This window comes from Eleutherodactylus coqui, chromosome 8, assembly GCF_035609145.1.
Source record: "Eleutherodactylus coqui strain aEleCoq1 chromosome 8, aEleCoq1.hap1, whole genome shotgun sequence".
NCBI lineage: Eukaryota > Metazoa > Chordata > Amphibia > Anura > Eleutherodactylidae > Eleutherodactylus > Eleutherodactylus coqui.
This window is the reverse complement of record NC_089844.1, coordinates 104961569-104987053: the sequence shown is the minus strand read 5'-3', so window position 1 is coordinate 104987053 and position 25485 is coordinate 104961569. Positions and strand designations below refer to the sequence as shown.

The 25485-nt window shown below is 46.6% G+C and overlaps 1 protein-coding gene across 1 annotated transcript in view; it reads right to left on the bottom strand.

Moving 5' to 3' along the window:
- The window catches only part of ABAT (4-aminobutyrate aminotransferase), a 125542-nt gene that overhangs the window by 63199 nt on the left and 36858 nt on the right, over positions 1–25485 (bottom strand). The window contains exon 2 of the mRNA XM_066576158.1: positions 20933–21052. Coding sequence (XP_066432255.1) covers positions 20933–21002 — 70 coding nt within the window. The 5' untranslated portion in view covers positions 21003–21052. The remainder of the gene's footprint in view (positions 1–20932; positions 21053–25485) is intronic.

Genomic DNA, 25485 nt, shown 5'->3' with positions numbered 1-25485 from the left:
CTGGGTGCCCCCTTCCAGCACAGTTTTCCTGCAATGTTGGCGTGCGCACAGAGCCTGACTCTTTTCGGACAGATATTTGAAGACGTCATGCTGTGAGCACATGCCAACTTTGCAGGAACACCACACTGGAATGGGGCACCCAGTTAGTATTAAACTAGCCATATCCTGGGGCTCAAAGGGATAGGTTTTTAAGTTTCTGTAATACTGAAAAAAGATTTTAAATCAAGCTTTCATGCTGCCCGCATCATCCCTCAAAGTACAAATGTGTTCATTGCCAGAGAAAATCCACAGAGTAGCTTTAGTATATGGTTTTATATGGTTTATGTGAACTTTCAAGGGATGGATCAAATACTCTTGATAAAAATCTGCATCACAGAAATCCATCGTAGGAAGAAGGGAAAAGGAAGTGGTGTGTGTGTGTGTGTGTGTGGGGGGGGGGGGGTAGAAGACAAGACTGACTTAGATTTCATAAATTAGATTAATTCAATTCTGTACTCCTTGATTGGGCGCCTAACCTGCCATGTACTATTAGAAGTTATTCACCAATTCATGCTGCCACTCTTTTCTCTGATTTGACTTCTGGACATGGTTTCCGTGGCAAATGCGTCCTGCGTGAACCCAGCCTTAAATGACTGAAGATAAGGCTGACCTCACAGATGGTCAGGATTCTGCATGTGGGAGTCGGCAGTGGAATCTAGCTCCGATTCCAGCGGACGAGAACTGCATGGAAGGGATTAAGGTTCAATATATATTTTATTGGGATATGAGTGAGGTATACAGTCAATCACGTTTGCAGTAAAACATCTCTTCAATCCGCATGGAAGTGTTTAAATCTGTATTGCAGATGGTCCGGATGGCTCGCGGTCAGACATTCGCAGTACGGATGTTTCTCAATTTTTTTTCCCCCGTGCTGACGCCGCCGGTACCCACAACCTACCCGCAATGTTAATTGTGGATGGGCCACGAGTCGGACGGCTTCCATTGACTTTAATGGAAGCTATCCGTGCAGAATCCACACAAGAATAAAGCATGCTGCGATTTTACCTCCGAGCGGAATTCAGGATTACTGTCCGCTCATGTGAGCGGACACGCCAATACTCTATTCTTGTTAATTGATGTGAAATAACACAGATCGGCCGCGCAGGTGACAATCGCAGATTCCGCAATCCAAATCAGGTTGTATGAGACCGGCCTAATTTGTCTATGCTAATTTGGTGAAACAAGTTAAAGTCTGCTACATCTGTGCCAGGGTCCTGGATTTGCTTCCCAAGTAGAGACGTAGCTCTCAATTACACCAAGTCTATAAGACTTTAAATAGGCTGCTCTTCCTTGATATAATCACATTAACCTACATAATAGCCTGGTGAACAGGAAAAGATTAATTTAACGTGTATTTAAACATAGCGGGGGGTTAATGGTCTTCTCTAATGGAAAACGTTGAGTGCTAGCAATATTTTTTTCCCACTACAGACTCTGAAGTAGAACAAACCATCCTCAAAATCTAAACCTAGAGATGTCAACTAAATCCACCTAAAGCTTGGAAAAACCTCTGTTTTTTGTGATACTATTTTAGAAAGTAAAACAAAAGCTATCCACACTTTGGGTAATAAGTTACAAATATAGATTTACTTATGCCCACCTATATTATTGGGTATGGTGAAGAAATCACTCCAAGGGCTGTCACAGTCGAGAGGGATCAGCCCTATTCTCATTTGCACAAGGAAAAACTAAAAGCAATTGGATGAAACGGAAATGGAGGAGACACAAAGATATTAGAAAAAAACTTTCTAACAGTGAGGGTGATCAATGAGTGGAACAGGTTACCACAGAAGGTGGCGAGTTCTCCTTCAATGGAAGTGTTCAAACAAAGGCTGGATAGACATCTGTCTGGGAGGATTAAGTAAACCCTGCATTGAGCAGGGAGTTGGACCAGATGACCTTGGAGGTCCCTTCCAACTCTACCACTCTCTAATTCTATGAAGTCTTCCCCATAGAAGCGAGTTGGAGTATAAAACCTTTCATTGCTTTCTATGTGGTTAAAATGGGAGTCAGGTAGTACGAGTCGTTGACTGCCTGTTTCCCACCTCTGCCCAACCAAACAGCACAAAAAAGGGGATAGGGGGTGTTACAAATTACACCAAAGCTCCCCAAAACAGGACCCCCTTGTTAACCTGCAGCTCACACTGGTAGGTCTAGATGAATATATCAGAGTATGCAGATTTAGTAGAGTCAACCAATAGTGAAGGTGACTAAGCAGTAGCCTATACTATATAACGCTCTGTTCAAACATACATTTGGAGGGTCCATCCAGGAATCCAGTGTTGTAGCTTGCAAAAAAAAAAAAAAAGAGGGCGAGAGGAGACTTAATAGTCTATAACTATCTGAAGGGTTGTCACAGTGCAGAGGGATCATCCCTATTCTCATTTACACAAGGAAAGATTAGAAGCATTGGATGAAACTGAAAGGGAGAAGACACAGATTAGATATTAGAAACAATCTTTCTGACAGTGATCAACGAGTGGAACAGGTTGCCACAGGAGGTGGAGAGTTCTTCTTCAAACGTAAGTCTGGATAGAAATCTGTCTGGGATTATTTAGTTATACATTAAGATTACCACTCAAGGGCCACATAGAAAGCACTGCAAGCAGTATCTATGGCCGTTTGACAATCTATCTACAGTGTAGGAAGTCAGATGTACTAGCCTCAGCTAATCTGCACACTGCGCATGTGCCAAAGGAGGCTTCGATGTACCTAGTCTGGAGGAAATCAACAAAGCCAGAAATGGGACCGGCCTGCTTGATTGTTCAGGAGAAGCTCTCCACCCCGGTGACTCCTTACTGGCATCTAAAAGCATCATTTTGTGAGCATGTCACTGCAATAGATAACAGCTAGTAGTGATTTAGGGAGCCAGGTACTCAAGACAAGCCCTCTTTAAGGCTGCCTGTCCACAAGCGTTGCGATATCCCGGCAGACGGATCTCGCGGTGAACCTATCTGACAGATAGGCTCATCGCGGAGAATCGCTGCAATTCGCAGCATGGAGGGGGGAGAGGGGGTGGGAAGCTTTCACTGCGTTCCCCGCGGTCGGATTATCGCCGCGGGGAACCGAATGAGAATACACCCATGGACAGGCAGGCTTCCTTTAGCGTTGCAACAAACAATGGTCCGGAAGCAGGTAAAACAACAAAAAAAGGGTTAAACTGCATTTATTCATAAATGCACAATCCTGCAGACATTCCGTACTATAAAGATTGCTCGAGAATGTTAAGGATTGCAACATATTAGCATTGACGTGGTTGTTTACCCACTTTCCCCTGGACTGCACCCTTATCCTCAGGTTTTCCGCTTTATGCTTTCCAAGTTAATTTCCTGAATGGAATTTCCAAGGTTACTAATCTGCCATTTGTTCTGCACAACAAAAGTTGTAAAAAGTGCGATGATTCACACTGTTCATTTTTATTCATGAGATACAACACTGCATCCCTCAAGCATTCTTCATCTTTAAGATGTTGAGGTTAAAACCAATTTTGAAATACTTCCACTGTAGTCTTTGATGTTTTTTATTTTATTTTTTAAGAACACTACATTACTGATCCAGCCACACCGATAGCAGCCTTCATGTCAAAAAAAGGCAAGTTCTCTCAGGAAACCAGGGGCTCAACTGAGCTTATGTACATTCATAAGAGAGACTGATCAGTGCTGGGAATGTTCGGCCAAAAACTTGTGTAAAAAGTCTGCAAACTAAGTATGGGGCTTTATAAATGCATGAGAATTAAAACTAGATACGTGCATAATTTTTTTTCAGCAGAGACTTGGTAATGTATATTGATTTTTTTTTTATGCACAAAAGGTTTCCATAGCCTTTAGTCTATGTTCTCAGTGTGCTTCATCAGGCAGTCTTGGTTTTGTTTTCTTCTCTTGCTTGTTCAAATATTGGAAATATGGCAAATGTCTTTCTGTTAGGAGGTTGTAAAATATAATAATGCTAAAAAGGGGACAGGTTACATTTTCTGCAGTTAAATTTGACTTCTAAATGCATGGCTTGTTATAAAAACAGAAACAGTCCAAAAAGTGTAATGTAACCAATCGATCCCAAGAAAGTCATACTGGTCTCCGTATGAAAAATCAACAACCATATGATATTGACAAGATAGCAACTTAAAGGGGTCGTTCCAGGAAAAATATTGTGTAGTCCCATCCAGCTTATAATATAAAAAAAAAAAAAAAAAAAGTAGTTTATTCCCAGATATTCCAGGACTATACATACACACTCCATTATAAAATGCACTTCAGTGAAGAAAATAACTGCTAGAGATGAGCAAACGTACTCGGTAAGGGCGATTTCGCAATCGAGCACCGCGATTTTCGAGTACTTCACTACTCGGGTGAAAAGTACTCGGGTGCGCTGTGGGGCAGGGGGTTGCAGAGGGGAGTGGGGGGGGTAGCAGCGGGGAACAGGGGGGAGCCCTCTCTCTCTCCCCCCCACACCCCGCTGCAACCCCCCGCTCACCCACAGCACCCCCGAGTACTTTTCACCCGAGTAGTGAAGTACTCGATTGCGAAATCGCCCTTACCGAGTACGTTCGCTCATCTCTAGTGCCTGCATTTTATACTCCGATGTTACGCCATCCTGCAGGTCCTAAATATAGCACACCAAATTAGTGGTTTTCAAGGAGTAAACCATTGATGAACTGTCCTCAGCGTAAATGCTGTTGTCACTTTAGTCTATAATAGGCACAGTGCCATGCATTCTATAGTGGCTATGCCAGGTATTGCAGCACAATCCTATTCATTTGAAAGGGACTTTGCTGCTCCTGGACTATGTGACTGATGACCATGGTGGCAAGTGCAAGAAGCCATCCTGCAATTTAGCAAATATTCCTGCGGGATAATTTCAACACCTAGTCGAACCTATGCCACAATGAATTGCTGCAGTTAATGCCAAAAAGAAAGTTAAACATGCTACAAAGTTGGGCAATAATTTAAAATATTTACACAAACATAAAATTTGCTTGACAACTCTAATGCTGCATTATACCAAGACGCCAATGGTCATGGGACCGGAACCATCACGCAAGACCCACACCTCCAGTGCAGTAATTTGATCTGGCATAGATTTCACAAGGAAGACATCTAAAAAGGTATGATCTGTGCCGTTTGGATAGCTACCTACAGCTCCGTGGTATTTGTAGGTGAAAGATCTCTGGTGTGAATGTATCTCTCAACGAATCCCATCAATGCTCGATTAGGCTCCTTTTGGACAAACATGGGGACCACAACATTCATAGGCACTCTCCAGAATGCTCCTTGAACTAATTCTGGGCAAGATTGCTACAACATCTCATCATTGTGGAGGTATATAAGTTCATGAAGGGATGCAAATGGTCAACGGTGAAACACTGCAAACATCGGTCAGATATGTTTAGGCAGGAGGGTATGTAACCAAGATGTAACAGTTTGAGAGGGCTCCTCCTTTCACTGCTTCAGTAAGGCCTCATGCCCACGGCCGTGACAGGCTCCGCAAGCGGAATATCACAGCGGAGTTAGTCACCGCGCCCCCCCAAAGACCCCATACTCTCCTCCAGATCCGCTGCGTAGCTCCTGCATGACGCGTCCGGCGCACGTCGCACAATACCATGCGCGGCGTCACACGGCGCGGCCGGTGGTGGGAAGGGCAGATATTCACGCTATACGTCCGCAGAACTACAGCGGAAGTATAGCGTGACGGGTGGCTTCTATTGACTACAATGGAAGCCGTCCGCGCGTATTTCCGCGGCAAATGGACATGCCGCGGGTAATTTCATGCTGCGGAATTCCGCAGCGTGTGCACTGAACTATTAGATTCAATAGAACATTAACGCTGCAGTGAACGGCGGTGTAAATCTGGCCGTGGGCATTAGCCCTAAAGGGGGTAAATAGCAACCCTAGCCACAAAATACAGGAAGTCAATCAATAAAGAAGCAGGGGGACCATCCTGCTCCCAGCAACACCCATCTAATACTCTGGACTCCTATCCTTCCCAGCTGACCACTACTCTGGAAGGCCTGCGACCCCGTAGTGCAGAAACTCCACCTGTGGACCTGCACGGACAGTGGGAGAGTCCTGCTGTGGCGGCTTCCCCGTACTGCAGACACCAAGAGGAGGAGGGCAAAAAAAAAAAAAGTAGTCTGGGCTGCGTATAACAGACCTCCTGGAACTGTGTGAGGGACTGAGCGTGGAGACTACATGTGCAGGTCCCTTCAACACCTGAGGTGCACACACTTCCACTTTCAGTGGCAGACCATAGCCTCACTCTTGGCCACAGTGCTGGAGTTTTACCCGATCTCACTGTAGGTACAGAAAGTTGCGTGTAAGCTAAAACTAGTTTAACCTGAGGCTTATTCCACTTTAATCATGCTGAAACATTGAGACCCCTTCAGAAGAGATTTTTAGTCTTCCCAGCTAAGCCACTTAACTAGACTGAGCCTCCAGAACACATTCCTGACTAACACGAATCTCTCAGACATAGCATTCTTCTTGTGAACCCTTATGTGACGGGGGCCATGGGGCCCAAGTACTGCCCACAGACCATCCTGCATGGAATAATTCAATAAAACATTTACCCACTAGAGCAGACTTTAAGTACCTTGTTTCAGAGGTAAAAGGAAACCTGTAGGTCTGAGGCAACTTAAGACCATGGTGTAATGCAGTTAATTCCAGAGAGTTGAATGTTTGGAAGAGGCACACAATGACACCCGCCAGTATGTGAGGCAATTACAGGAGAAATTAGATACTCGTAATTAGGGTGGCGGGACAGCCCCATTTTGGAACCTTGTGTCCTACTTACTGCCGGGACCCTAGCAGGACAGCCATTTGTCCTGCTTTTTGACGTCAGGTCACTATTCTAGTGATTGCCGCAGCTTCCTGGCTGGTAATCCCTCTACAGTGCCGCAGGCTGGATGTACACACTGACTGCAGTGTGTGCATCTGGGATCTTCAGCCCCATCTCCCCTCACCTCTCCTCTTGGGTTCCACAAGAGGAGAATAGAGGAAATGCTGCTGCGGGCACACAAACGTCCGCCCGCTGGCAGCAGCCCTAGCGTGGTGAAGACTAGGAAGGGGCAAGTATAGGGGGAGTGCTAATAGTATTGGGGGATGGGGTGTCACTATCATTGCTGGGGCTTATATAGGGTAGCACCAATACTACTGGAGAGCACCAATACTGTTCGAAATATAAGCCCTACCCCAAAAATAATCTGTAGCTGAAAGAGGAGAAAATTTTTTTTTAAAGTATACATCACCTCTCCTGCACCGTCTGGGGCGCCGCCGCAGCTTCTCTGCGGTTCCCAGCACTGCTTCTCTTCTTCATCTTCTGGCTGGAGGTTGAAAAATCCCTGGCTGCTGGAAGCACTGGCTGTGATTGGTTCAATAACAGCCATTCATCAAGCTCTGGCTGTGATTGGCTAAGCGTCAGCCAATCACAGCTAGCGCTTTCAGGAGGCAGGGATTTTCAATCCCCGGCCAGAAGATGAAGGGAAACAGTGCCGGGCCCCAGGGAGAAGCTGCGGCAGTGGCAGTGAGCGCTGTGATGTATGTGTTTTTTGTTTTTTTTTTCCCCTACAGCTAGGGCTTTGATTTGGCTTTGACAGTAGGATTTACTGTCAAAGTTGCATTGCACAAAAATTGCATTTTGATGCGATGCAACAGAGAGAAAGGCTTCATAGAGATACATGGGCTACAAAACCTTGCGAGTAGCAGGCATATCGCCAGATCCGTGAGGTTTATGTGTCGGGTTGTTGAATGATACAAAACATCGCATGTGTAAAGTAACCCATAGGAAAACATGGACTTCTCATACATGCGATTTGTATCATTGTAGTAGGTTAAATATCGCTGATGGAAAAAAAAAAAAAAATTAAAAAAGGTCGCTGGCTTCTCGTTGTGGGTAAACACTCCCTGCTCAGCGCTTCATTTAGGTGAAGCCCTGAGCAAAAAGCCAGCAATGTCTCAGTCTAAACACTCTGTGCAGACAACCTTAACGAAACATCAGCACTCATGCAGCTGTTTAAACAACTGTTGACCTGTGTACAAGGGCAATTAGCACTAAAGAACATAGTGACGCAAATGCGTTGGCTTTACAAGTTAGATTTTGCACAGATCCAGCGATACCCCCAGACCTTTTCTGGATAATATTACAAAAGCAAAGACACTTAAAACCTCTTGTATTAAAGGGGTTGTCCCGCGCCGAAACGGGTTTGTTTTTTTTTCCAATAGCCCCCCCGTTTGGCGCGAGACAAACCCGATGCAGGGGTTTAAAAAAAAAAACCGGATAGTACTTACCCGAATCCCTGCGCTCCGGTGACTTCTTACTTACCTTGCGAAGATGGCCGCCGGGATCTTCACCCACGGTGGACCGCAGGTCTTCTCCCATGGTGCACCGTGGGCTCTCTGCGTTCCATTGCCGATTCCAGCCTCCTGATTGGCTGGAATCGGCACATGTGACGGGGCGGAGCTACGAGGAGCAGCTCTCTGGCACGAGCAGCCCCATTCAGAAGGGAGAAGACCGGACTGCGCAAGCGCGTCTAATCGGGAGATTAGACGCTGAAATTAGACGGCACCATGGAGACGAGGACGCTAGCAACGGAGCAGGTAAGTGAATAACTTCTGTTTGGCTCATATTTAATGCACGATGTACATTACAAAGTGCATTAATATGGCCATACAGAAGTGTATAACCCCACTTGCTTTCGCGGGACAACCCCTTTAAGTATAGAAGGCAATGGGGCATCTTATAGATGGGTTTTCCCCCTTTGCTTTAAATCGGAACTAAAAATGGCCACTCTGCAATATTATGTTGACCTTCAAGCTTCTTGCACCACTTGAGATCTCCATGCCAGGTCACAGGACCTCCACTGGTTCCACCAACATATGGCAAATAGAGTCTAAACGGAAAAGAACACCCTCATCTAGTTCTCCTGACAATCAAGATAGCAGACCCCCCAGACACTGAGGGGCTCTAAGATTATATCCCCTCAAGTCCACTAGCTTCTCCTCACAGTGGGTGCTCTGTTTTCTGTCTACTTTTCTGTACTCTTATTTAGCCTGGTTTGCTCATCATCAAGTTTTCTTCATGACAAGAGTATTCCTTCCCATAAAGGCCTACTGTTCTAAGTCACCACAGCAGACAAATTAACTATGGAAAAAGCTCGAGAATACCAGAGGAATATCTACATATGCTTCAGTCATCAAGGCCTTCGACTGCATCTACCATGACAAGCTATGGCCCACCTTACAAGAGCTGGGCATATCAGCACATCTAGTCAAGGTAATAAAATCACTTTATACCAATCAAGAAGCCACTGTGAGAACACAGTATGGAGACACAGATTGGTTTGGGATCGGAAAAGGTGTCCAACAGGGCTGCATCCTCTCATCCTTCTTGTTTAACCTATATGCGGAAGTGATCATGTGGAAAATGGACCTAGACAAATTGGAAATCGAGGTGAAAAATAGGTGGAAGAAACAACAATCTCAATTATGCGGATGATACAACTCTGCTTGCAGAAATAGAAGCTGGTCTGAAGCAGCTGATATAGCATGGAATTCCTTCATCCCCTGCCACAGCTGTCACAGCTATGGCAGAGGTCCACAATGCTATCCCATTGATTTCAATGGGGCCAGCGCTGCTGCCGCCCCATTGAAAGCAATGGGCTTCAGGCAACAAGCCGCAGCAATGATTTTCATAGAAGGGCTTGAAATATAAGCCCTTCCCTGAAAATCATGGCTAGCTGTAAGAAAAATTACTCACCTAGAAGAGCCGTCCGGCTCTTCTCTAGCTCCGGCAGTCGTCTCTTCTGGAGGCCGAAGATTGAAAAATCCTGTCCTCCAGAAAGAGCTGCCTGTGTTTGGTTCAGCACTGTGATCAATTAGAGGCACCGCCCAGCCGTCAGTAAATGACAGCTGAGCGCTGCCTGTGATTGGTCAAAGCGCTCAGCCGTCATTCATTGAAATCAGGCAGCACACTCTGGAAGCCGAAATTTTTCAGTCTCCAGCCTCCAGAAGATGACTGCCAGAGCTGGATGGCTCTTGCAGGTGAGTAAATTTTTTTTTTTTTTTTTTTTTACAGCTAGCCATGATTTTCAGGAAAGGGCTTATATTTCAAGCCCTTTTCCGAAAATCATCACTGCAGGGTTTGCCTGAAACCCATTGCCATTAATGGGGCAGCAACAGCGCTGGCCCCATTGACAGCAATAGGATAGCATCACGGACCTCTGCCATAGCTCTGACAGCTGTGTCAGGGGAGTGCAAAGTACTCCCTATGTTTTAAATGGGGCCAGTACTGCTGCCACTGGACCCATTGAAAACAATGAGCGATAGTGTAGGTTTTTCTTAACGCTGCGAGGCTTGAGTGCACACAACGCAAATGAGTATGAAACCATTGAAAATCATTGGTCTCGTAATCATGCGTTTTCACTCACCCTCGCATCGCAAGCAAACCAATCGCTAGTGCCCTAAAAAGGCTAAAATTATGACAACTGCAAGAAAAAAAATTAAAAATAAAATAAAAAAAAGGGGGGGGGGGGGGGATTCAAAAGCGGCAATGAAGTCGTAAAATGCATGCGAGACTTCATCTTCCCTGGCTCAAAAGTTGAACGGGCTGCAGAACCTATGCCAGAGATAAAACGTAGGATAGCATTAGGGCAAAGCACAATGCTAAACATGGACAAAATCTGGAAAATTAGGGATATCAGTATAGCAACTAAACTCAGGAAAGTGCAAACCACCGATTCCCCATAGCCATGTATGGTTGTGAAAGCTGGCCTATCAAAAAAAAAACGATAGGAGGATTGATGTGTTTGAGCTGTGGTGCCGGCGAATGCTGCTGCGTATGCCCTGGATGGCGAGAGTAACAAACAGAGAAGTCCTGAATCGTATAAGTCCCCATATAAATCACTGGAGGGTAAGATGGCCGGCTCATGTATTTTGGCCATGTAATGCAGGCAAAGTCGTTAGAAAAATCTATAATGCTTGGACAGATCCTTGTTAAAAGAAGACCCGGTCGCCAAAGGACATGATGGCCGATACTGTCAGAGCTGATACTGGCATGGATATCACACAACTGAAAGAAGCCGTGCAAAACAGAAAAACATGGAGGGAGCTCGCCTTTAGGGTCGTGAATGACTAAACAGCCAACAAGAATGATAAACATTAAGTGACTTATTTAAAAGGTCTAAATACCAACACGAAGCAACACTTGACCCAGTTTGAGTTATGGGTGCAAAAGACAGATAACGTTCCTTTAAGAGATGCAGTTTGACACCACTGGTAATTTCAACATTGCTAAGGGGCACTACCCAAGGACTGTGCATGGTGGTGTTTAAAAAAAAAATAAAAAAATGTAGTGATCCTCTTTAAGTCATGTCCGCTACAATTTTCCCTAGATCTGACCCTTAGGTGCATAAACATTGCAAAGGACTATGGGAATACCTTGATATGTGCCCTATAGAATGAAAAAATATCTGCCCCAACAAGTCCCAAATTAGGTTAATTACCCATGTCCATCTTAAATAGAGATGAGCGAGCACCAAAATGCTCGGGTGCTCGTTACTCGAGATGATATTTTCGCGATGCTCGAGGGTTCGTTTCCAGTAACGAATCCCATTGAAGTCAATGGGCGACTCGAGCATTTTTGTATATCGCCGATGCTCGCTAAGGTTTTCATTTGTGAAAATCTGGGCAATTCAAGAAAGTGATGGGAACGACACAGCAACGGATAGGGCAGGTGGGGGCTACATGTTGGGCTGCATCTCAAGTTCCCAGGTCCCACTATTAATCCACAATAGCGGCAAGAGTGGCCCCCCCCCTCCCAACAACTTTTACTTCTGAAAAGCCCTCATTAGCAATGCATACCTTAGCTAAGCACCACACTACCTCCAACAAAGCACAATCACTGCCTGCATGACAATCCGCTGCCACTTCTCCTGGGTTACATGCTGCCCAACCCCCCCCCCCCCCCCGCACGACCCAGTGTCCACAGCACACACCAAAGTGTCCCTGCGCAGCCTTCAGCTGCCCTCATGCCACACGCTGGCCTCATAACCACACCACCCTCATGTCTATTTATATGTGCGTCTGCCTTGAGGAGGAACCGTAGGCACACACTGCAGAGGGTTGGCACGGCCAGGCAGCGACCCTCTTTAAAAGGGGCAGGGCGATAGCCCATAATGCTGTACAGAAGCAATGAGAAATCCAATCCTGTGCCACCTCCATCAGGAGCTGCAAACGTGGCCATAGCAATGGGGAACCCATGTGCCACACTATTCATTCTGTCAAGGTGTCTGCATGCCCCAGTCAGACCGGGGTTTTTTATAAATAGTCACAGGCAGGTACAACTCTGCAATGGGAATTCCATGTGCACCCACAGCATGGGTGGGTCCCAGGAAGCCACCGGCGGTACATAAATATATCCCATTGCATTGCCCATCACAGCTGAGGTAACGTCCAATTAAATGCAGGTGGGCTTCGGCCCACACTGCATGCCCCAGTCTGACCGGGGTTTTTAATACATAGACACTGGCAGGTACAAATCCCTAATGTGAAGTCCCTGTGGACACACAGCATGGGTGGCTCCCTGGAACCCACCGGCGGTACATAAATATATCCCATTGCATTGCCCATCACAGCTGAGGTAACATCAGGTTTAATGCAGGTGAGCTTCGGCCCACACTGCATGCCCCAGTCAGACTGGGGTTCTTTAGAAGTGGACACATGGAGTTACAACTCCGTGTGGACCGACAGCATGGGTGGCTCCCTGGAACCCACCGGCGGTACATAAATATATCCCATTGCAGTGCCCAGCACAGCTGAGGTAACGTCAGCTTTAATGCAGGTGGGCTAAAAATTACTAGGATTACAATGTAGGCGAGGGCCCCAAAAAATTGGTGTACCAACAGTACAAATGTACTTCAGAAAAATTGCCCATGCCCAACCAAGAGGGCAGGTGAATCCCATTAATCGCTTTGGTTAATGTGGCTTAATTTGTAACTAGGCCTGGAGGCAGCCCAGTTAAAATAAAAATTGGTTCAGGTGCAAGTTTCAACGCTTTATTGAATTGAGAATTGAAACGTATAAACATTGTTTACAAAAGTTATATGACTGAGCCTTGTGGGCCTAAGAAAAATTGCCCGTTCAGCGTGATTACGTGAGGTTTCAGGAGGAGGAGCAGGAGGATGAATATTATACACAGATTGATGAAGCTAAAAGGTCCCCGTTTTTGGTGATAGAGAACAATGCTGCCATCCGCGGGTGCAGCCTACGTATAGTTTAGGTATCGCTGCTGTCCGCTGGTGGAGAAGAGAAGTCTGGGGAAATCCAGGCTTTGTTCATCTTTATGATTGTAAGCCTGTCGGCACTATCGGTTGACAGGCGGGTAAGCTTATCCGTGATGATTCCCCCAGCCACACTAAACACACTCTCTGACAAGACGCTAGCCGCAGGACAAGCAAGCACCTCCAGGGCATACAGCGAGAGTTCAGGCCACGTGTCCAGCTTCGACAGCCAGTAGTTGTAGGGGGCAGAGGCGTCACGGAGGACGGTCGTGCGATCGGCTACGTACTCCCTCACCATCCTTTTACAGTGCTCCCGCCAACTCAGCCTTGACTGGGGAGCCATAAAGCTGTCAAAGGCCTTGGAGAGTGTTCCCCTGCCTGTGCTGTACATGCTGCCTGATCTCTGCGCCTCCCCTGCTACCTGGCCCTCGGAACTGCGCCTTCTGCCACTAGCGCTGTCGGATGGGAATTTTACCATCAGTTTGTCCGCCAGGGTCCTGTGGTATAGCATCACTCTCGAACCCCTTTCCTCTTCGGGTATGAGAGTGGAAAGGTTCTCCTTATACCGTGGGTCGAGCAGTGTGTACACCCAGTAATCCGTAGTGGCCAGAATGCGTGTAACGCGAGGGTCACAAGAAAGGCATCCTAACATGAAGTCAGCCATGTGTGCCAGGGTACCTGTACGCAACACATGGCTGTCCTCACTCGGAAGATCACTTTCAGGATCCTCCTCGTCCTCCTCGTCCTCCTCCTCGTCAGGCCATACACGCTGAAAGGATGACAGGCAAGCAGCATGGGTACCTTCAGCAGTGGGCCAAGCTGTCCCTTCCCCCTCCTCATGCTCCTCCCCCTCCTCCACGCGCTGAGATATAGACAGGAGGGTGCTCTGACTATCCAGCAACATACTGTCTTCCCCCGCCTCTGTTTCCGAGCGCAAAGCGTCTGCCTTTATGCTTTGCAGGGAACTTCTCAAGAGGCATAGCAGAGGAATGGTGACGCTAATGAGTGCAGCATCGCCGCTCACCATCTGGGTAGACTCCTCAAAGTTTCCAAGGACCTGGCAGATGTCTGCCAACCAGGCCCACTCTTGTGTAAAGAATTGAGGAGGCTGACTCCCACTACGCTGCCCATGTTGGAGTTGGTATTCCACTAGAGCTCTACGCTGCTCATAGAGCCTGGCCAACATGTGAAGCGTAGAGTTCCACCGTGTGGGCACGTCGCACAGCAGTCGGTGCACTGGCAGATTAAACCGATGTTGCAGGGTGCGCAGGGTGGCAGCGTCCGTCTTGGACTTGCGGAAATGTGCGCTGAGCAGGCGCACCTTTCTGAGCAGGTCTGACAAGCGTGGGTAGCTTTTCAGAAAGCGCTGAACCACCAAATTAAAGACGTGGGCCAGGCATGGCACGTGCGTGAGGCTGCCGAGCTGCAGAGCCGCCACCAGGTTACGGCCGTTGTCACACACGACCATGCCCGGTTGGAGGCTCAGCGGCGAAAGCCAGCGGTCGGTCTGCTCTGTCAGACCCTGCAGCAGTTCGTGGGCCGTGTGCCTCTTCTCTCCTAAGCTGAGTAGTTTCAGCACGGCCTGCTGACGCTTGGCCACCGCTGTGCTGCCACGCGACACCGACTGCTGGCGACGTGCTGCTGCTGACATCTTGATTTCGAGACAGAGGTTGCGTAGGAGGAGGAGGGTAGTTTAGTGGAGGAAGCATACACCGCCGCAGATACCAGCACCGAGCTGGGGCCCGCAATTCGGGGGTGGGTGGACGTGAGCGGTCCCAGGCTCTGACTCGGTCCCAGCCTCCACTAAATTCACCCAATGTGCCGTCAGGGAGATATAGTGGCCCTGCCCACCTGTGCTTGTCCACGTGTCCGTTAAGTGGACCTTGCCAGTAACCGCGTTGGTGAGGGCGCGTACAATGTTGCGGGAGACGTGGTCGTGCAGGGCTGGGACGGCACATCGGGAAAAGTAGTGGCGACTGGGAACCGAGTAGCGCGGGGCCGCTGCCGCCATCATGTTTTTGAAAGCCTCCGTTTCCACAAGCCTATACGGCAGCATCTCCAGGCTGATCAATTTGGCTATGTGCACGTTTAACGCTTGAGCGTGCGGGTGCGTGGCTGCGTACTTGCACTTGCGCTCCAACACTTGCACTAGCGACGGCTGGACGGTGCGCTGAGAGACATTGCTGGATGGGGCCGAGGACAGCGGAGGTGAGGGTGTGGTGCAGGCCGGGAGACGGTTGTGCCCGTGTCCTGAGAGGGGGGTTGGATCTCAGTGGCAGGTTGGGGCACAGGGGGAGAGGCAGTGGTGCAAACCAGAGGCGGTGAACGGCCTTCGTCCCACCTTGTGGGGTGCTTGGCCATCATATGCCTGTGCATGCTAGTGGTGGTGAGGCTGGTGGTGGTGGCTCCACGGCTGATCTTGGCGCGACAAACCTTGCACACCACAGTTCGTCGGTCGTCTGCACTCAGTGAAAAACTGCCACACCTTTGAGCACCTCAGCCTCTGCAGGGTGGCATGGCACGAGGGGGCGCTTTGGGAAACAGTTGGTGGATTATTTGGTCTGGCCCTGCCTCTACCCCTGGCCACCGCACTGCCTCTTCCAACCTGCCCTGCTGCTGCACTTGCCTCCCCCTCTGAAGACCTGTCCTCAGTAGGCGTCGCAAACCAGGTGGGGTCAGTCACCTCATCATCCAACTGCTTTTCCTCCGAATCCTCTGTGTGCTCCTCCCTCGGACTTACTGCAATTTCTACTACCTGAGTGATAGACAACTGTGTCTCATCGTCGTCGTCCTCCTCACCCACTGAAAGCTCTTGAGACAGTTGGCAGAAGTCCCAAGCCTCATCCCCCGGACCCCGGGAACTTTCCAAAGCTTGGGCATCGGTCACGACAAACTCCTCCGGTGGGAGAGGAACCATTGCTGCCCATTCTGGGCAGGGGCCCGAGAACAGTTCCTGGGAGTCTGCCTGCTCCTCAGAATGTGTCATTGTAATGGAGTGAGGAGGCTGGGAGGAAGGAGGAGCAGCAGCCAGAGGATTCAGAGTTGCAGCAGTGGACGGCGTAGAACTCTGGGTGGACGATAGATTGCTGGATGCACTTTCTGCCATCCACGACAGGACCTGCTCACACTGCTCATTTTCTAATAAAGGTCTACCGCGTGGACCCAAAAATTGTGAGATTAACCTGGGGACGCCAGAAACGTGCCTCTCTCCTAATCCCGCAGCAGTCGGCTGCGATACACCTGGATCAGGAGCTCGGCCTGTGCCCACACCCTGACTTGGGCCTCCGCGCCCTCGCCCGCATCCTCTAGGCCTACCCCTACCCCTCAGCATGCTGTATTACCAGTAGTGCAGAAACAGAACGCTGTAATTAAATGTGCCGCTTATTGGCCTGTGGTTGGAGGCTGACTTCGCTTACGGAACGCACAGCAGAGCCAGGAAAGTATTTTGCGCAAGCCTGTAGTGAGACGTAGGTGCGTATGACTGAGCTAGTGGAATTCACAGCGCAGAAGCAGTCAAGTGTCCAAAGGCCACTAGTAGGCCTTAAGTATTTTGCTTCTGTTTTTTTAAAGGCTGTGCTGAGACAGCAGACAGATACTGTAGGCAGCGTATATATGTATACCGTTTCCCTCTGGACGGGATGACGGCGGTGATGTAACAGGCAACGCAGAGCCAGGAAACAATTTTGCGCAAGCCTGCTGTAACACTTAGATGCGTATTAATTAGGACTACTACCCCCAGCAGAGACGCAGTACACTGAGGACGGTCACAGGCAGCCCAAAGATAGTATTTTTCCCAAATTTGTTTGAAAAAGCCCACTGCCTATATAGACAGTATATCTCTTTCCCTGCCTCACCAGTACTGGCCCTATACTATGTACAATTACTGCAGACTGAGGACGCAATGCTCTGCACGCCCGATATAGAAAAAAAAAAAAAAAAGTGCAACACTGCTCACAGCAGCCTCAACAGTACTGCACACGGTCAGATGTGGCCCTAAGAAGGACCGTTGGGGGTTCTTCAAGCCTAAAATAACTCCTAACGCTCTCCCTATAGCAGCAGCATCAGCAGCACTGTCCCTGATCTCTGTCAGAATGCATCTGTGGCGAGCCGCTGGCGGGGCAGATTTAAATACTCGGGTGACACCTGAGGAAGTTGTAATGCCTTCCCTGTCTTTCTATTGGTCAGAAAAGCGCGCTAACGTCTCAGAGATGAAAGTGAAAGTAACTCGAACATCGCGTGGTACTCGTCTCGAGTAACGGGCATCTCGAACACCCTAATACTCGAACGAGCATCAAGCTCGGACGAGTACGTTCGCTCATCTCTAATCTTAAACTCTCCTGCCTACCCCCAACAGTTATTTTCTCTCCCACAATTGACAGATTATTGTAATCCCTCTGGGAGGTCACAGGATAATCTTTGTAAGGAATTCTGCAAATTTGGCAATTCTCTTTAGGATTTATGGAGAGTGGATAACTATCAATCGCTGCCTTTACTCCCCGCTACAAGTTTATGTTTTTATCTTAATTATAAAACTTCAAAGTTAGTAAAACTTTTCCGACCCCTTTCTTTACAAACATGCCGATTCCCACCACTATATCTCTAGTTCCTCAACCTTGAAAAGACCTGATGGAATGTGGCAGTTATTAGCAGATTGCACTTTTGAACTTTGATTTGTAGATATTCACTTGAATCCTTGCCAATTGCTTATCAATATGGTACTGCAACTCTTACACAGTGATCAAGTATGGTTCATTTAATGCTGCCAAGGCAGGAGGGGCGCGACACCAGGTGAGCCATCGAGCTCACTGAAGTCTAAGACTTAAAGGAGGGATTGCTCTGTGATTTTAAACAGAAAAAGCCATCTTAGATAAGTAGCCAAAATTTCAAACACATTGAAAAAGGGAAGCTCTACCCATTAATACCATGGCATGATATCTTGCTTCATTAAAGTAATTTCCACCATTATTGCCGAGAGGCACCACTGAAATACCTGGGCATTAATTTTACTAAAGCCTACTACTCTGTATCCCTTACACAATAGATCATATGCATAATCTACACTTTCATTATCTGGCAGAGTGAATACAGTAAAGAGGTCTATTCTCGAGAAGATCTACCGTATCCATTTGAAATGCTTCCCATTCCTTGTTCCATCACGTGAATGGAAAGCTATGCAGGCCTCCATTTTATATGGACAGTTCACAGAGGCAGAAAAGTCTTTGAATATTATTAATTGCCCTTCACAGAATAAACTAGAAATAAAATAACTATTTATTGGTTACTTGGTTAAAAACATATACACGAATGGGCACATTTACCACTTGACGGTAGGAACAATTGATTGAGCAGAAGAGAAACCACACTTAACACTCAGACATGCTAACAGACAAAAATAACCATATCGAATAAGGTCCCAAAATTCAGGTCAGAGCTGGTGACCTGTCACCAAAGCTATGCAGTACTAAACGGTAAAATTATTCAAGCTGACCTGTAAGAGACCTGTATAGATATGGTTTTTGATTTTCAAGACGCTCATATACTGTATAGATACTTTCCTATTGAAAGCAAATCTACTTTGGTTCTTGACCTTCCAGTGATACTATACGGTGTTATTTATGTTAGATAAAATTCAAGCTCTGGAGGTTTATACTTCAAGCGCTAGGTGCTTGATTATTTCATTCAACGCGTTTCACGGCTACGTAGTTGCGGATCATCAGGAACAAAAAGAGCCTCACGGTAGAAGATCTGGATGAGGGCAAAAACCCAAATACTGACTTTGGCGTCACTCCAAGTAGCCGGACCGTATTGTCTGAGTGTGTATGAGACAGGGCCTACCCTCAAGGCCTCAACTTTTTTATTCAACTTTACCTCCAAACTGGAAGTTGCAGCACCTTCTTAGGCTTAAAAGCATGCTTCATCCCTGCAGTCCATGGCAGCTTCCTTATGTACTTTAAAGCCTTTCAGTATACACACAGAGGTCAGTTATGTTCTCCTTAGTACACGTACACACACACGTACACACACACACACACACGTACACACACACACACACACACGTACACACACACACACACGTACACACACACGTACACACACACGTACACACACGTACACACACACGTACACACACGTACACACACACGTACACACACGTACACACACACGTACACACACGTACACACACGTACACACACACACACACGTACACACACACAGGTACACACACGTACACACACACAGGTACACACACGTACACACACACAGGTACACACACGTACACACACACACACACACGTACACACACACACACACACGTACACACACACACACACACACACACACACACACACACACACACGTACACACACACACACGTACAAACACACACACACACGTACACACACACACACACACACGTACACACACACACACACACACGTACACACACACACACACACACACGTACACACACACACACACACACACACACACACACACACACGTACACACACACACACACACACACACACACACGTACACACACACACACACACACACACACACGTACACACACACACACGTACACACACACACACGTACAAACACACACACACACGTACACACACACACACACACACGTACACACACACACACACACACGTACACACACACACACACACGTACACACACACACACACACACACACACACACACACACGTACACACACACACACACACACACACACACACGTACACACACACACACACACACACCTTCTGTATACAAATCACTTCCCGAGGCTTTATGGTGTCTGAGAAAAATGAAAAATCTCTGATCCTGAAGGGGTTAAACAAAAAGTAGCATATTGTATTCCAATTGAGCCTTTCCTAATTTTGTTTATAGTTTTAAAAATCATAGCTTATGCTCTAAAAATCTACTCCAAGTTGAAGACACTGCATCCTGCTGTGAGATCCCCAATGCTGGATCCAACCCAGTCATGTGCAGGGGTCTAGCTAACATGTTGGCACAGTCAATAGAAAGAAGACTACACCAAATGCAGACAGTTAACATTGCAGTAACTAATAAGGTAAGTCAGTGTAGAAATACAAATCCACATTAGTTCTATTGAGAGGTAGTACTGATCTAATAATGCAGGGGAATAATGTATTCTCCATCAGCCGGCTCATTTACCAAGAGACAAAGAAATAGTTTAAGAGAAAAGATCTTGGCAGCAGGATGACAAGCCATGAGATCTGAAGAGCATTACATAACACTATTTTAATTATTAATCTGGAATAAGTCTATCATTGAACCTGGAGGAAGTGTTGTTTTAACCGAACACATGTATGTTACACTCCAGAGAGCTCAGATGACCTCGGAGGATTAATCAGATGGCCATTGATTTTAATGGGCGCTGTCAACAGCTTTTGCCTGAGGTCAGATACCAAGCAGCCCACCCAGATAAAACAGCTGAACTATTAGTAGCAGCTTAGTTAAAATGGGTTTTCCCAAGATGGTTGAATTTGTGAAGATTAATACTTAATATGATCCACCAAAGACTGAAGAATTAGATATGTATAATAAATATGGCACAGTCTGTGCAAGGTGAATGTAGGCTTACTTACAAGGTACAAGTAGTCTGGAGTTCGGCTGTAGGGCCTGTGCCATGTGTCTGCTAAGCAGCATAGAAGCCATTTTTTGTTCAGGAAGAAGTCAGCAACCACTAGCCCAATGCCCGATTTGTCCTGTAAAGAAAAAAAGAAAAGTTGACTTCAGAGACATTTCACCACTAATAGGCAAATAAAAATAAGCATCTATTTCCATTAGGTTTTGCATGCTGCCAGTCTTTCTACAAGTTAAACATTAAGTTCTTTCCTATGGACATGCACCCTTGACTGCCTGCTCTGGTGCCGCTTGTGTATGTTCCTAATATACTGTATAGATTTGTACAAAATTAGTAGTACATATGGAATGGGCAAATACATCTTTTCAAGGTAAAGCCACTATTTCATAGTCTTCAACCAGCCTGTAGTTCTCCTTTCACTGTTAAAATGCTCTGTGCAAGTTCAGAAACCCATCAGTCAGTACAAAACTCATCCTCAGCAACTGAAGACAGCGGGTCACCAGATTTAGTGCCAATAGAACATGAATGGGACGATCTGAGATGCCAACATCTACAGCCTAAATGTTTGCACAATATAGAAGCTCAGTTACAGCAAGTGTGTAGTGATATGCTGCAGGGGTATTATTGTATCTTGACGCCACCAGGAAGCCCTGACGGAGTCAAGATTGACAGTGCCGTTACTGCCCCATCCCCCAGATGTGTATAAGGTTCTGCTCGGCTGCAGGGAGGACACAGCGACGGCTTTCCACTACATGCCAGATGTCGACCTTCCACAGCAGCAGAAGACCGCCGCTCTACTGCTGTTCACAAGGTTCCCCCGCACAAAGCGTTTGGACAGCAGGGAACCACTATCGGCGGGGGAGTGACAGTTACAGCCACCGGCCGCACACAACTGGGAGGCTGTGGGAGAGGTGGGGAGCTGCAGTTACAGCGCTGGAACAGAGCGGCATTGGCGGGGGAACCGGCCACAGACAGCATGAAGAGCAGGACAGCTGGGAGGGCGGCGGAAAAGACGGTGACCTGCGGCAACAGCGCTGCAGTAGAACGCCGGCTAACATACACAGACGGCTGCTCACTTCCAATGCCGCTTCCCGCTGTACTGCAGTTTACCTCCTTCCAGGACCTTGACGTCTTGACCCAATCGGGAGCTAGGGGTGTGAGAGGGGCATTCCTCCTGTCAAACCCCTAGCTTCTGGTGGCATCAAGATACACTAATACCCGCTGCAGGATACCATACGGAACCTGTATGCTTCATGCCCACCCATTATCACACCTTGTATCCAAGCTACAGGCAGTACAACAGAGTACTACAGCCTCTATATCCACCTGTATCACATCTTACATCCAAGCAAGAGGGGCCCAAGACGGTACTAGAGCCTCCACGCCCACCCGTATCACATCTTGTATCCAAGCTAGAGGCAGTACAACAGGGTACTAGACCACCCTTCAATGGCTCAGTTTTCAGCAATAAATTATTCTTTTGCTCCAATATTATAATCCCATATATCAATATTGCAGTCAGATTCTGCGAACTCCTAGGTATTTTTTTTTTGGTTTTTTTTAAACATTGAATGTATGATGGAACATTAACCCCTTAGTGACCAAGCCTGTTTGCGCCTTAATGACCAGGCCAAATTTTGCAAATCTGACATGTATCACTTTAACATGGAAAAACACCAGAAAGGTTTTGCATATCCAAGCGATTCTGGATTTTTTCGCCACATGTTGCACTTCATTTAGGCGGAAAAAAAAGACGATACAATTTGTGTTTATTTATTAAAAGCACCAAAATTGGGAAAATTTTGAAAAAAGCATCATTTTTTCACATTTCCAACTGCAATATCTTAAATTTGTGCAAACATAATATAGAAATTTTTGCTAAGATTTATATTTCCACCCGTTTACTTTATTTTGGGCGCACATTGGAAAAACTTGCTTTTTTAACCATTTAGGAGACGTACAAATTTAACATTACTTTTTAGCATTTTGAAGAACACTTTGTTTTCCTACACCAAGCCAAGATTGGAAAGGCTCATAAGTATCAGAATAATAGATACCCCCACAAATGACCCCATTTTAAAAACTACACTCCTTAGTGTATTCACTGAGGGGTGTTTTGAGTATTTTGACCCCACAGCTTTTTTTCAAGAATTAATTCAATTTAGAGGAGAAAAAGTAAAATTTCATATTTTTGCAATTCTATCATTTTAAAGACATATTTTTTCCTATAGTTTACATGAAAATGAGGATTTACACCCCAAAATGGATACCCCTGTTTCTCCCGTGTTCAGAAATATACCCATTGTGGCCCTAATATTATATCCGAGTCCACAACGGGGCCCAAAACGAAAGGAGTAGTCAGTGTCTTTCAGAACAGAAATTTTGCTTGATGTCCTTTTAGACCCCATAGCACACATGTAGAGTTCTTGAGCGCCCAAAACCATAGAAAACCCCCACAAATGACCCCATTTTGAAAACTAGACCCCTTAAGGAATTTATCTAGGGGTGTACTGCATATTTTGACCCCACAGTTTTTGAATAAATTCAAGCAAAGCAAAAAGGAAACAATTAGGATTTTCGTTTTTTTGGCAGTTCTGTCATTTTAAAAAAACGGCTTTTTTTGTACAGCACACATATGAAGGAAGACTTGCACCCCAAAATGGATACCCCTATTTGTGCTGTTTTCAGAAATATACCCATTGTGGCCCTAATCTTATGTCCGCATGCACAACGGAGTCCAAAATGAAAGGAGTAATCGGTGGCTTTCAGAACATAGATTTTGCTTGAAGTCTTTTTAGGCCCCATTGCCCACTTGTAGAGTTCTTGAGCGCCCAAAACCATAGAGAACCCCCACAAATTACCCCATTTTCAAAACTAGACCCCTTAACGAATTTATCTAGGGATGTACTGTGTATTTTAACCCTAAAATTTTTGAATAGATCTAAGCAAAGCAGTAAGAAAAAAATTACGATTTTCATTTTTTGGGCTATTGCGTCAATTTAAAAACAGGGTTTTTTGTACAGCACACATATAAATGAAGACTTTCACCCCAAAATGGATACCCCTGTTTGTCCCGTGTTCAGAAACATACCCATTGTGGCCCTAATAGACTTACAGGACACATGGCTAGGCCTACAATGAAAGGAATACCCGTTGGATTTCAGGGTACAACTGAATAAATTCCAGGCCCCATTGCCCACTTATTGAGCCATTGAGTGGCCAAAACTATAAAAGAACCCCCACAAATGACCCCATTTTGAAAACAAGACCCCTTAACGAATTCATCTAGGGGTGTACTGCGTATTTTGACCCCACAGTATTTGAATGAATTTAAGCAAAGCAGAAGGAAAAAGTTACGATTTTCAATTTTTTGGGCAATTTTTTAAATTTAAAAACAGTTTTTTTGTACAGTGCACATAGGAATGAAGCCGGTCACCCCCAAATGGATACCCCCGTTTGTCCCGTGTTCAGAAACATACCCATTGTGACCCTAATTTACTTACAGGACCCATGGCAAGGCCTATAAAGGAGGGAACATCCGTTGGATTTCAGGGCACAACTGAATAAATACCAGGCCCCATTGTTCATTTGTACGGAATAAAAATTGACTCCCTAAAAATTCTCACACACACACACACACACACACACACACACACACACACACACACACACACACACACACACACACACACACACACACACACACACACACACACACACACACACTTTTTGGGGGTCATTTCTTGACCTCAGTAGCGGGTATGGGGTGTAAAAAGTGGCGTTCCATGAGTCTCTGTAAGCTTGATGAGGTGCTCCGGTCTCACATAGAAGGCGCTCAACAAGCTGCTCCTGGAACTGCAGGAAGGCGAGCGTTCCTGGGGCTTCTTGTAAAATACGTATCGCAGGTAGCGGTCTGAATAGCGCCAGGCTCACGCAGCCGTAGGCGGAATCTGCTTGCGGAGGCCCGCAGCAGATCCCAGCTGTGAGCCCGGCTGTGACCCTGCGTATGGCCGCGTAATGTACTGCGCATAACTGCCTACTCACACAGGCGGTCATGTGCAGTACCTTTTTTTTTTGTTTGTATTTCCCGCACCGTCGCTTAGCGATGATGCGGGTACCCGCAGCCCGTATACAACGTAGTTGCGTATGGGCTGCGGGTATATCCGCAACCACGGAGCACAATTTGTCTCTATGTTGCGGATATCCACGGTAAAATAGAACCTGCTGCGTTCTCTTTTCTGCGAGTGGATTACACAATTCCAACCCACTAATGTGAGCAGAATTGTGTAATCCAATGCGATTGATCTGCGTATTACCACAAATCAGACGCATGCGGAATCCGTAATTCCTATCCGGTCATGTGAGACCGGCCAAAGGTAGATCTCTACCTTTTAATCACATGACTGGGGACCGCTCAATGAGGCCACCGGTCACTGCTCCAGGCTCTCAGCGATCGTTGGTCGCTGGGAGCAAGGAGATTTTAAGTTTCCTGGGCTCCCCGACTCCTGCGCATGTGTCCGGTGTTTTGCCGGCGGTCGCATGTGCAGAATCCGG